This window comes from Ambystoma mexicanum, chromosome 7p (genome assembly GCF_040938575.1).
Source record: "Ambystoma mexicanum isolate Mex_15411 chromosome 7p, UKY_AmexF1_1, whole genome shotgun sequence".
NCBI classification, from domain to species: Eukaryota; Metazoa; Chordata; class Amphibia; order Caudata; family Ambystomatidae; genus Ambystoma; species Ambystoma mexicanum.
Window position 1 is genome coordinate 733676705 of NC_090939.1, and position 13008 is coordinate 733689712.

Sequence of the window (13008 nt, forward strand, 5' to 3'; positions counted from 1 at the left end):
ATAACTGTAGTCCTAGGGTCTGATCCCTCCTGCAAATTATCTCTATCACGCCTCACGCGTCGGGGGTATTTCAAAACGTGCCAATGTTTTGTGGCTGTGTTATGAAAGGTTGCGTTAGGTCAATGGGCTCTCGTTTACGCCTTACTTCGATGTGGATATGTGTATAACTCTCACGACACCTTGTATCACTCAGGGTGCTGGCACATCTACACGAAACAGCTGCCAATAAAAACTCCCCAATATTTAAGATGCATTACAAGAAATATGAGGACGTCCAAAATATGAGGACGTCCAAAATTGGCACCACGAGTCTGAGCCAATTTCGGGAAAAAGTGTACATCTGACAAAGTTGTGAAAAAACGGTGTACAGGTGAGGTATTGCACTGGCTCCCCGTTTCGCCTGCTCTGAGGAGCCATGCCGGTGGGTCGGCCACAGACAGCAAGGATGCCGCCCTCGGCATTACACCTGCACAGCTCCAGTCCAGGACCGTTGCCATGTGACTGCTGCCGGGCCTAACAGCGGCCTCTTGTGGCAGAAGGGGCGCATCGATGTCTTTTCCCTAAAACATGGCACATCCTTACCCTACCCCCAACCCCTCAGCTGGCAGTGTGCCCTTGCACTTTTTTGTCGGACCGTCTCAAACTCCAGTCACCTGGTTTTGCCTCCACCCCAGCGTCCATGTACCTTCTGCCGGGGACAGCAGCCGTGCAGCGAAGGAGGACCAGGGAAGGGCACAGGAGACCCCGGAGAAAGGCGGCCTGCTGCGATTGAGCAGGAGGGACAGGGTCGCCAGAAAGAGCTTCCCGTGGCGCAGACAGCTGCAGCAAAAGACGCGGCCGCAGAACAGAAGGATTTTGTGGCTGCCACTGGCGAACAGGCGAGGGGTGCAGGGGCTGATGGTGAACAGCGGGGCGAGGACATGACCGTAAAGCAAGAGCTGGACGTCAGGGAGCAGTAGGGCAGTGCCGGATTCGGCGATGGACGGAAGGATATTACTTGGGCTGATGATGAACAGGAGAAGGGTGCGAGGGCCCGTGTAAACAGGAGTGTGTTGCGGCTATAGGAGAAAATCGGGCTATAGATAAACCGAGGGGGGATTTGACACTGCTGCAAAAAAAAAGAGGCTGTTTTTTTGTTTGTTTTTTCTGCGGAGACTGGAAAGCGATCCGCTGAATTGGAGGAGAGATGCGGCTGCTTCCTAAGGAGAGGTGGACGGGGTGTGCCTGAGGCGGAGGCTGCCGGGGATCCCGCCGTACCTGCGGGAGGAAGGAGGCTGCCGCGGAGGACGAGCGGCGTAGCCGGCCTTCGCAGGGCGGAGGCTGCCGAGGAGGGCGCGAGGTCCGCGACAGGGGATAGCGGGCTGCTGCCGGGGCCCGGGCAGGGCCGAGGAGCTCCCGAGGCGCGGGCTGCAGACTGAGCGAGGAGTGCGGGAGGAGGAGGGCACAGGCGGCCGCTGTTGCTGAGGGCGCTGAGCTCTGCTGAGGGGGCGGTGCCCGCTCTGCCGCCTCCTGTGAGCTGCCGCCTGTGCAGAGCGGCGGAGGGAGCTGGCCGAGCATGGGGATGAGCACGGTCGGACGGAGGGCCACTGCGGGCGGGCACTGACTGCGGGAGCGGCCCCGGAGCACCCCCCTGAATCCCCCCCCCGCGCGCCTGTGACCGCGGATGCGCCGCGCCGCGGAGGGCGCTCTCCGGGCGCGCTGAGCCCCCGCGGCCGCCGCAAGGATGCCTTTCGCCAAGAGGATCGTGGAGCCGCAGTGGCTGTGCCGCTACGCCGGCCCGGTGGGGTCCCCGGAGGAGGCGGCCGACGCCGAGGGCGCCGGGCCGGTGCTGGAGCTTTGCGCCCTGAGCAACGTAGCGCTGTCCCGCGTCCTGCGGCAGCTCTCGGCGCTGGCCCGGCACGCCGCCTCCCTCTTCCAGGAGCTGGAGGCCGACATCCAGCAGGCTGGCCGGAGGGTCAGCGCCCTGCAGGGCAGGATTGGCGGCGTGCAGCGGACGGTGGGCGGCCTGGACCCCAAGCTGGAGCCCGTGCGTGAGTACCGCAGAAATGTCTTGTACCTCCCGGGGACCTGTGTCTGCGCTGCACGAGACCGTGCGTGAATCACGACCAAATCAGGCTGGTGCACTCGCCTCACTCCCTCTTCCCACACCTGTGCTAGTGCTTCCCACTCAATCTGCCCCCCACAGTGCCCTCGCCCATATGCACCCGTCTGCACCACTGTGCACACCATGACACCCGTACCCGTACGCCTGTGCACACACGCCATGCTCTTCCCTGTCGTGCACCCGCTAGGCGCACACCATCTGGCTCACAATCACTGCACACAGGTGGTTATACCCGCACCGGCTGGGCACACTCTTCTCGCTACTACCGTGCCCACGTCTTCATAAACCCATCCGCACCCCTAGATCTGCACACATGGCCTACACATTGCCCGCGACCACGTCTGTTTGTGTACACCCTGCTCACGCGTGTGCGGTGTACAGGCACAGTTGCAATGCTCGCAGTGCACTGTGAGTGCACCCGCTTGCACTCACACGTTCTGGGCACTAATTTTCCAAAAGACACAGCGTATACCCGTGCTGCCTTCACTCAACAGTGCACACAATATGTGCGATCACACTGCAGTGACCTGTCTGCTGACACTGGCTGTGGTGTCTGCCCTGAAGACCCCTCCACACACTACCCCACACCATGGCCCCCCTCGCAGACAACACACTCTGCACCCTTCTTTCCCACTCCCTTCCCACACTCAGTGTATTGGGCATAGCAGTCACCCGTGCACACACGGGCAAGTGCATAGCATTAATTTGTTTTCACGCGCGCTCACCATCCTGCGGGCAACACCCATGTAATCACACCGCCAAGTGTGCACACCCTCTATCTTGTCGCACACATATCTGGCCCGCCACCCATTACGCTTCACGCGTGTCTCAGCAACCAATAGCCTCCGCTTTACTCGCAGTCAGTTTCACACAGGTGACTTTCCACACTAGCAAGACACACACATCGCACCAAGCTGACACTTGCATCAGACCCGGTGAAGTGCTTCACGCGCGCAGATCGCCAGCTACACACGCACACCGATCACCCACACACACGTCACTGTGTGCCTAGCAGCAACCCTTGGCCCACCAGTCTGAGAGGGCCACTCTGCACCGTGGCTTGGCCCACCTGTGCATCAGAAAGGAACAGGGCAATGCCCAGGGTGGGCGTGTGAGGAGACTTTGGGGGGCGTGGGCATGCTGGTTTATCAATGAGAGTGCCGAGCAGGTGCCCCGGTATCAGAACCCTACCTGGGGGTAGGAGGGGGGGCAGTTGTGGCAGGGCCCGCAGCGACCCCACCGATCTCGAGGGGACTGTGTTCATAATATGACGCTGTGGTCATCGAGGCGGCCTGGTTGTGGTTGTTGCTTACCTGTGCCCTGGGCGGCGTGGGGCATTTGTGTATATGGGGGTGCTTTCCCCAAAGCGTGGGGCCTGCCGGGGTGTGTGCGGCCGGCTCCGTGCAAGGCACGGGCCTTGGCTCCCGTAAGGGGGGGCCAGGGGACGGTGCTTTTCGCGGTGAGCCGGGGGCACTGTGTGAGATGGCTGGGCACCACGCGTGCAACCCCGCTCCGCTCTGCGATGCTCCTCGTGTCTGAAGGGACAGCCACCCGAACAGGGAATGCGTTGAAAGATCTAGCCTATTGTTGCTGCATTTTGTCATGCGATATCGAAGCCTGCTTTGGAGGGTGGGTGCCTGTGCGCGTGTATATATTGTGTGTCCGCTGATAGCGTATGTGTGCCTGTGTACGTGGTTGTACATATCCATATGTAATCCAGCGTTTGGGTATGTACCTGTTTGTCCAGGCCTAAGTTCGGTTATGAGAGTTTGTGTGTGTATGTACGTTAGTGTGTCTCGGTGGTGTGGTATTTCTGGTGTGGGTGTGATGTTGGTGCGCTTGGTAGTGTCTCTGCGCGTGGCTATTAGTATGTCTGTCCGCGGGAGGTTGCGCCTCTGTGTCCTGTGGGTGTGACTGCGTGTGTCTTTGCGTCCGGCGTCTGGTTGCAATGGTATGTGTGTTTGACTGCATGGGGTTGCGCGTGTATGTGTGCCTGGTTGTGTGGCGTCCGATGTCACACTGTGCGTTAGAGCGTGGATGTGTATGTCTGCCGGCGTCCCACTGTTGCGCGTGTGTGTGTGCCGATGTGCGGCCGTGCGCTTGCACTTGGGCGTTTGCGTGCGTCTCCGTGCACGCGCTCGGCCACGCCAGCGCGTGGATGATGTCAGTGTTGCTGAGCCGTGAATGGGGAGCTCCCCGGCGCCTGTCCGCAGCTCCGGCGATGGAGTGACAGCCAGTGGAATTTGGGGGGGAGGGGGTGGTCTTCTCAGGCCACGCCTGTCATATCCATGGCCTCGGTGGCAATGCACGCACCTAGTCTTTGATCTTCACCGCTGCCGCCCGCAGCCTTGCAAATCTTTCTGGAGATGTGATCAGGGGCTGACGCCTGCGGGGCTTGGCGGTGCGCGGTGTACGTGTGTGATGCTTTGCGTGATTGTGGACTAATCCCTGCCATGCAGATCTTGGGGTTGCCTGGCACCCCACCTCCCACCCAAAACCTGCCTGAGCGACCACCCACCTGGAGTAGATGGCTTTACACATCTCAGTACTCACAGAATAGAACAATTAGAGAAGTAGCATAGTGGGTTAATGCGGCTGTTGCTGATATTTCAGAGTTATGTGCGATTCACAAGCAGCTTATGCTACCAAGTTACATAAAGTGAGTAGAGCTATGCTGGGATGAAAGTAAGCCCTTCTTTTTGTTTTTTACAGTATTTTCAGCCTCTAACTTATCTATCTGGGAGGGACATACAGACAGGTAGTTCAGTCCGCATCAGTTTGTCTCTGGGAGCGTTTACTCGCTCCACTTAATGCTAGAAATCTCCGAACCACGTATATCGAGAGGGCCGGACAGGAAACTCACAACTTGCAAACTGTAATGGACACGGATCTGAGATGTCCCGCCAGTGGGTGGGCGCCCGGCAGGCCCTGTCATGCCATGAAGCCTCTAATGCTGTGCGATGGGTGCTATGCAGCTGCAACACACGTGGCAGTTCTTTGAGGGCCACAGGGACATCCACTTGGACGAAACTAGCTTTGTGCCCTGAGTCTTCACTAGGCCTGAATCTTTCCTAGGCTTGAATCTTTGCTAGGCCGGACTATTTGCTATGCCTGAATCTTTGCTGTGATACGCCTTAATCTTTGGTACGCCTGAATCTTTGCTACTCCTGAATCTTTGCTATGTCTGAATCTTTGCTATGTCTGAATCTTTGCTATGCCTGAATCTTTGCTACTCCTGAATCTTGCATCGCCCGAATCTTTGCTACTCCTGAATCTTTGCTATGCCTGAATCTTTGCTATGCCTGAATCTTTGCTACGCCTGAATCTTTGCTACGCCTGAATCTTTGCTACGCCTGAATCTTTGCTACTCCTGAATCTTTTCTATGCCTGAATCTTTGCTACTCCTGAATCTTTACTACTCCTGAATCTTTGCTATGCCTGAATCTTTGCTATGCCTGAATCTTTGCTGTTCCTGAATCCTCTCTACACCTGAATCTTCGCTAGGCTCAATCGTTGCTAGGCTTGAATCTTTGCTACGCCGAAATCTTTGCTAGGCTTGAATCTTTGCTAGGCCGGACTCTTTGCTATGCCTGAATCTTTGCTGTGATACTCCTGAATCTTTGCTATGCTTGAATCTTTGCTATGCCTGAATCTTCGCTACGCCTGAATCTTTGCTATGCCTGAATCTTCGCTTTACCTGAATCTTTGCTGTTCGTGAATCCTCTCTACACCTGAATCTTCACAAGGCCTGAATCGTTGCTAGGCTTGAATCTTTGCTACGCCCAAATCTTTGCTAGGCTTGAATCTTTGCTAGGCTGGACTCTTTGCTATGCCTGAATCTTTGCTGTGATACGCCTGAATCTTTGCTACGCCTGAATCTTTGCTGTAATACGCCTGAATCTTTGCTATGCCTGAATCTTTGCTATGCCTGAATCTTTGCTATGCCTGAATCTTTGCTACGCCTGAATCTTTGCTACGCCTGAATCTTTGCTACGCCTAAATCTTCGCTACGCCTGAATCTTTGCTATGCCTGAATCTTCGTTGCGCCTGAATCTTTGCTACGCCTGAATCTTTGCTATGCCCGAATCTTCGTTGCGCCTGAATCTTAGCTACGCCTGCATATCTGCTACACCTGAATCTTCGCTACGCCTGAATCTTTGCTAGGCCTGAATCTTCGCTTTCCCTGAATCTTTGCTGTTCCTGAATCCTCTCTACACCGGAATCTTCGCTAGGCCGAATCGTTGCTATGCTTCAATTTTTGCTACACCCAAATCGTTGCTAGGCTTGAATCTTTGCTAGACAGGACTCTTTGCTACGACTGAATCTTTGATGTGATACGCCTGAATCTTTGCTATGCCTGAATATTTGCTACGCCTGAATCTTTGCTATGCCTGAATCTTCGCTACGCCTGCATCTTCGCTACGCCTGCATCTTCGCTACGCCTGCTTCTTCACTACCCTTGGCAATCAAGTGGAAGCCACATGATCACTTCTTTCTGCAGCATCAGACAAGAGGGTGGATGATTCAGCTTTGCTTTGAATACACGCTAACCTTTGAGGGTGCTCAAGAGGGAATTTTGGAAATAACGAGAGGGGGTTGTATTTATCCATTGACTTGCATGGGAGAAGGGGTCATTTAGGTGGGAGACAGTAATACAAGAGATGCCAAATAGCAAGAATGTTTTCATTTAATTCGTTGCTGATTTCATCACAGAGTATGAGGCTAGGGTGCAAAGCTCCTGTGTGCTGCCTGCTTTCTCCAGAGGGCCTTACTGTGGCTGTGAGTCTGGGGGATCTGCCCGGATGAGGGGACATGCATGCATCCTGATTTTGGGAAGTCAAAATGGATTTGGTGCCCGAACACAAGGCAACGTTTTTTTAGTCGATGGGGAGAGCGGCTCCTTGCCACTGAGAGACCGGTTACTTACTCCCAAGAACATGTATGATAACGACCATTCATGCCTTACACCGAAATGTGTCTCCTGGTTCTGAAAAATAGGTTTTATGACTCTATGCAATTGCACTCCCTTTTTGTGTTAATCTCCAAATACTACAAGGGCGTGTCATAAATCCCAACGGGTTTCCAATGTGTGCTTGCACAGAACCAAGCCGCACGCGCTTCACCCGCTGAACTATCTTTTCACCCAGCTTTCAGTAGGCCTACAAGAATTGCGCATTTTCTGGATTAGAAACCCCCCACTCTGCCCTCGGAAGAAGCCCGGAACGTGGCGGCCGCCACAGTCTAGGAGCACGCCCTCCCAGGCTGCACTATCGCCTGGCGCAGAGCCGGTCTTCCCGCCGGCTTCCTTCCGCCTCCCCGCCTCGGGGCCGAACTGAAGGAGCGTGAACGGGGGCCCAGTGCCCTCCGCTCCGCGCCCGGACGGGATCGCAGAACAATGCGCGCTCCAGGCCCGTCCCCCCACAGCGGCCTGGCTGGAGGGGGCGCAGGGGCAGCGCGGGTCAAAAGTGCATTGTTCCAGCAAACTGTAACTTGTCTGTACCCGGAGGAAACATGCCCTGAAACATTGACACGGACGTGTTCCCAGAAAGCTACTGTAGCAACGAGCACGCCGCGAATGCATTGCACGTTGTGTGACCGAATTACCGCTTTAGCCAGAATGTTACTAAATAGCATTTTTGCATTGTGTCGTTATTTATTGTTACATTTATACCAATGTATTGTCGCAATATATGCACTTCCTATATGAAGAATGCACGTTATTGTGCTCTCTCATATTTAGCATTATATGATATCTATTACAAATGTGTGTATGTGTGTGCGCGCGCGTGGGGTTAAAGTTACATGACACTTATATGTATCATATATGCATGTTTAATGCTGCACGCCTCCAAAAGAAACTCCACGTGTCATCTCAATTCTTCTTCATAGATCCTTTTATTTAATTGACAAAATATCAAGAGCACGTGTCACCGTCAACACGCTTTCTTACCCAGTGAGTCAGATGCTTTAGCCCTGGAAGTGAGTGAGTGAGTGGGTGAGGAAGTCAGCAGAGAAACTCACATAGTGTAATTTACCTAATGAATCTGATGCTTTAGCCCTGGAAGTGAGTGAGTGAGTGGGTGAGGAAGTGAGCAGAGAAACTCACATAGTGTAATTTACCTAGTGAATCAGATGCTTTAGCCCTGGAAGTGAGTGAGTGAGTGGGTGAGGAAGTGAGCAGAGAAACTCACATAGTGTAATTTACCTAATGAATCAGATGCTTTAGCCCTGGAAGTGAGTGAGTGAGTGGGTGAGGAAGTGAGCAGAGAAACTCACATAGTGTAATTTACCTAGTGAATCAGATGCTTTAGCCCTGGAAGTGAGTGAGTGGGTGAGGAAGTCAGCAGAGAAACTCACATAGTGTAATTTACCTAATGAATCAGATGCTTTAGCCCTGGAAGTGAGTGAGTGGGTGAGGAAGTGAGCAGAGAAACTCACATAGTGTAATTTACCTAATGAATCAGATGCTTTAGCCCTGGAAGTGAGTGAGTGAGTGGGTGAGGAAGTCAGCAGAGAAACTCACATAGTGTAATTTACCTAATGAATCAGATGCTTTAGCCCTGGAAGTGAGTGAGTGAGTGGGTGAGGAAGTCAGCAGAGAAACTCACATAGTGTAATTTACCTAATGAATCAGATGCTTTAGCCCTGGAAGTGAGTGAGTGAGTGAGTGAGTGGGTGAGGAAGTGAGCAGAGAAACTCACATAGTGTAATTTACCTAATGAATCAGATGCTTTAGCCCTGGAAGTGAGTGAGTGAGTGGGTGAGGAAGTGAGCAGAGAAACTCACATAGTGTAATTTACCTAGTGAATCAGATGCTGTAGCCCTGGAAGTGAGTGAGTAAGTGAGGAAGTGAGCAGAGAAACTCACATAGTGTAATTTACCTAGTGAATCAGATGCTTTAGCCCTGGAAGTGAGTGAGTGAGTGGGTGAGGAAGTCAGCAGATAAACTCACATAGTGTAATTTACCTAATGAATCAGATGCTTTAGCCCTGGAAGTGAGTGAGTGAGTGGGTGAGGAAGTCAGCAGAGAAACTCACATAGTGTAATTTACCTAATGAATCAGATGCTTTAGCCCTGGAAGTGAGTGAGTGAGTGAGTGGGTGAGGAAGTGAGCAGAGAAACTCACATAGTGTAATTTACCTAGTGAATCAGATGCTTTAGCCCTGGAAGTGAGTGAGTGAGTGGGTGAGGAAGTGAGCAGAGAAACTCACATAGTGTAATTTACCTAATGAATCAGATGCTTTAGCCCTGGAAGTGAGTGAGTGAGTGGGTGAGGAAGTGAGCAGAGAAACTAACATAGTGTAATTTACCTAGTGAATCAGATGCTGTAGCCCTGGAAGTGAGTGAGTAAGTGAGGAAGTGAGCAGAGAAACTCACATAGTGTAATTTACCTAGTGAATCAGATGCTTTAGCCCTGGAAGTGAGTGAGTGAGTGAGTGGGTGAGGAAGTGAGCAGAGAAACTCACATAGTGTAATTTACCTAGTGAATCAGATGCTTTAGCCCTGGAAGTGAGTGAGTGAGGAAGTGAGCAGAGAAACTCACATAGTGTAATTTACCCAGTGAGTCAGATGCTTTAGCCCTGGAAGTGAGTGAGTGGGTGAGGAAGTCAGCAGATAAACTCACATAGTGTAATTTACCTAATGAATCAGATGCTTTAGCCCTGGAAGTGAGTGAGTGAGTGGGTGAGGAAGTCAGCAGAGAAACTCACATAGTGTAATTTACCTAATGAATCAGATGCTTTAGCCCTGGAAGTGAGTGAGTGAGTGGGTGAGGAAGTGAGCAGAGAAACTCACATAGTGTAATTTACCTAGTGAATCAGATGCTTTAGCCCTGGAAGTGAGTGAGTGAGTGGGTGAGGAAGTGAGCAGAGAAACTCACATAGTGTAATTTACCTAGTGAATCAGATGCTTTAGCCCTGGAAGTGAGTGAGTGAGTGAGTGAGTGAGTGAGTGAGTGAGTGAGTGAGTGAGTGAGTGAGTGGGTGAGGAAGTGAGCAGAGAAACTCACATAGTGTAATTTACCTAGTGAATCAGATGCTTTAGCCCTGGAAGTGAGTGAGTGAGGAAGTGAGCAGAGAAACTCACATAGTGTAATTTACCCAGTGAGTCAGATGCTTTAGCCCTGGAAGTGAGTGAGTGGGTGAGGAAGTCAGCAGATAAACTCACATAGTGTAATTTACCTAATGAATCAGATGCTTTAGCCCTGGAAGTGAGTGAGTGAGTGGGTGAGGAAGTCAGCAGAGAAACTCACATAGTGTAATTTACCTAATGAATCAGATGCTTTAGCCCTGGAAGTGAGTGAGTGAGTGGGTGAGGAAGTGAGCAGAGAAACTCACATAGTGTAATTTACCTAGTGAATCAGATGCTTTAGCCCTGGAAGTGAGTGAGTGAGTGGGTGAGGAAGTGAGCAGAGAAACTCACATAGTGTAATTTACCTAATGAATCAGATGCTTTAGCCCTGGAAGTGAGTGAGTGAGTGAGTGAGTGGGTGAGGAAGTGAGCAGAGAAACTCACATAGTGTAATTTACCTAGTGAATCAGATGCTGTAGCCCTGGAAGTGAGTGAGTAAGTGAGGAAGTGAGCAGAGAAACTCACATAGTGTAATTTACCTAGTGAATCAGATACTTTAGCCCTGGAAGTGAGTGAGTGAGTGAGTGGGTGAGGAAGTGAGCAGAGAAACTCACATAGTGTAATTTACCTAGTGAATCAGATGCTTTAGCCCTGGAAGTGAGTGAGTGAGGAAGTGAGCAGAGAAACTCACATAGTGTAATTTACCTAGTGAATCAGATGCTTTAGCCCTGGAAGTGAGTGAGTGAGTGAGTGAGTGAGTGAAGAAGTGAGCAGAGAAACTCACATAGTGTAATTTACCTAGTGAATCAGATGCTTTAGCCCTGGAAGTGAGTGAGTGAGTGAGTGAGTGAGTGAGTGAGTGAGTGAGTGAGTGAGTGAGTGAGTGAGTGAGTGAGTGAAGAAGTGAGCAGAGAAACTCACATAGTGTAATTTACCTAGTGAATCAGATGCTTTAGCCCTGGATGTGAGTGAGTGAGTGAGTGAGTGAGTGGGTGAGGAAGTGAGCAGAGAAACTCACATAGTGCAATTTACCTAGTGAATCAGATGCTTTAGCCCTGGAAGTGAGTGAGTGAGTGAGTGAGTGAGTGAGTGAGTGAGTGAGTGGAGAAACTCAGATAGCATAATTTACTTAGTGAATCAGATACACTATGTGCTGGAAGTTAGAGAGTGAGTGGAGAAACTCAATTTTCCTAGTGAATCAGATGCTTTAGCCCTGGAAGTGAGTGAATGAGTGTGTGAGCGAGTGGAGAAACTCACATAGCGCAATTTACTCAGTAAATCAGATGCTTTAGCCCTGGAAGTGAGTGAGCGAGCGAGCGAGAGCAGAAACTCACATAGTGTACTTTACCTAGTGAATCAGATACATTATGCCCTGGAAGTGAGTGGGTGAGGAACTGAGTGGAGAAACTCACATAGTGTAATTTACCTAGTGAATCAGATGCTTTAGCCCTGGAAGTGAGTGAGTGAGTGGAGAAACTCACAAAGCACAATTTACTTAGTGGGACAATAGTCCCCCCCACAGCTTGTGATTTCCACAGTTCTACAATGTAGCAGAAACTCCAGCCGCTTTGGTAAATTGTGCTTGAGTGAGAAATGTATTTATTATTTATTCATTTATTTATTAACATTTATAAAGCGCGCAGCAGCCGTACGCATCATGGCGCTATTACAAGACAGCATGCTTAGTTACACAATACATTCTTAGTTACATAATGAATACAAGAGGGAAGGGGAGGAAAAGGCAGGGGGCATGAGAGAGAAGGAGGAAAGTAGGCTGTGTTAGTTGAAGAGTGTCGTTTTTAGCACTTTTGGGAAGGCTGGGAGGGAAGTCTCTGCTCTGAGTCTGTTGGGTAGGGCATTCCATAATTTGGGTGCCATGTGGAGGAAGCCAATCCCCCCGTTTTGGCCCTTTTGAGGAGAGGGATGCACAATTGGTTGGCATGGCAGGTTATTTTGGGACGGGAGGAGGTGGCTCTGACAATTGCCTCTGATAGGTAGGGCGATGCTGTGAGTGTTAAGCACTTGTGCGTTATGGTGAGCATCTTGAAGGCGATCCATTCCTTAACAGGGAGCCAGTGAGCAGCTCGCCTGGCCTGTGCGATGTGGTCTCTTTTAGGAATGTTTAATGCTGCTCTAAGGGCCTTATTTTGTATGACTTGGAGTCTATTTAGATTTTTTGCTTAGGTGCCTGCTAAAAGGGCATTACAATAATCTAGTTTAGACCCAAAGCTGAGAAATAGAATATCAATGCATCAAATTGCAGTCAGAAATATCCGGTGCAGACACACCTGCAGCTACGCGGCTTCCGGACAGCAGGCACCGGTGCAGTGGATCACAGCAACCGTGTCGGAGACCCCGGAGTGTGGGTTCTGGCCAAATGAAAGGGGAAATATAACCCAAGTGCTACAAGACAGATAATGAAAAGAAAACAGCAAAAAGGAGAGAACGCAACCACAGGAGCCAACTCAGGAAACAGCAATTGCAGGCGTTAACGAAAAGTAAAAACAAACCAAAACAGATGGAGTACATTATAGCCCACATACATTTCCTTACATTGTCGGTCACCAGACAATGCTCCTTTGTCTATTTCGGGCGTGGGCCCAAAGATCTCGAGATTAAATGGTCTCATTTAATGCAGTCCAGCTTTATGGGAGTCTACGCCACAGAGCCGGTACTTGCAACACTCTGCGGCTATGTACAGTACCACATGGCCTCTCACAGTGTTCAGTAACCATATCAAAAGCCCTATGGCCACTAACAGTGTGCAATGGCTCCTCACAATGCTCAGTGTCTACCTTCAGTTCGGATTGCCTACTTCAAACTCTGAATACCCA

General features: G+C 51.0%; 1 protein-coding gene across 2 annotated transcripts in view; it reads left to right on the plus strand.

Moving 5' to 3' along the window:
* The first annotated feature begins 663 nt into the window (after positions 1-663).
* NHS (NHS actin remodeling regulator) overlaps positions 664-13008 on the plus strand; it is a 588432-nt gene continuing 576087 nt past the window's right edge. The window contains exon 1 of one of the 2 annotated variants that reach the window (XM_069636816.1): positions 664-2030. In XM_069636816.1, coding sequence (XP_069492917.1) covers positions 1724-2030 — 307 coding nt within the window. In that variant the 5' untranslated portion in view covers positions 664-1723. The remainder of the gene's footprint in view (positions 2031-13008) is intronic. The other variant, XM_069636817.1, reaches the window with a different exon arrangement.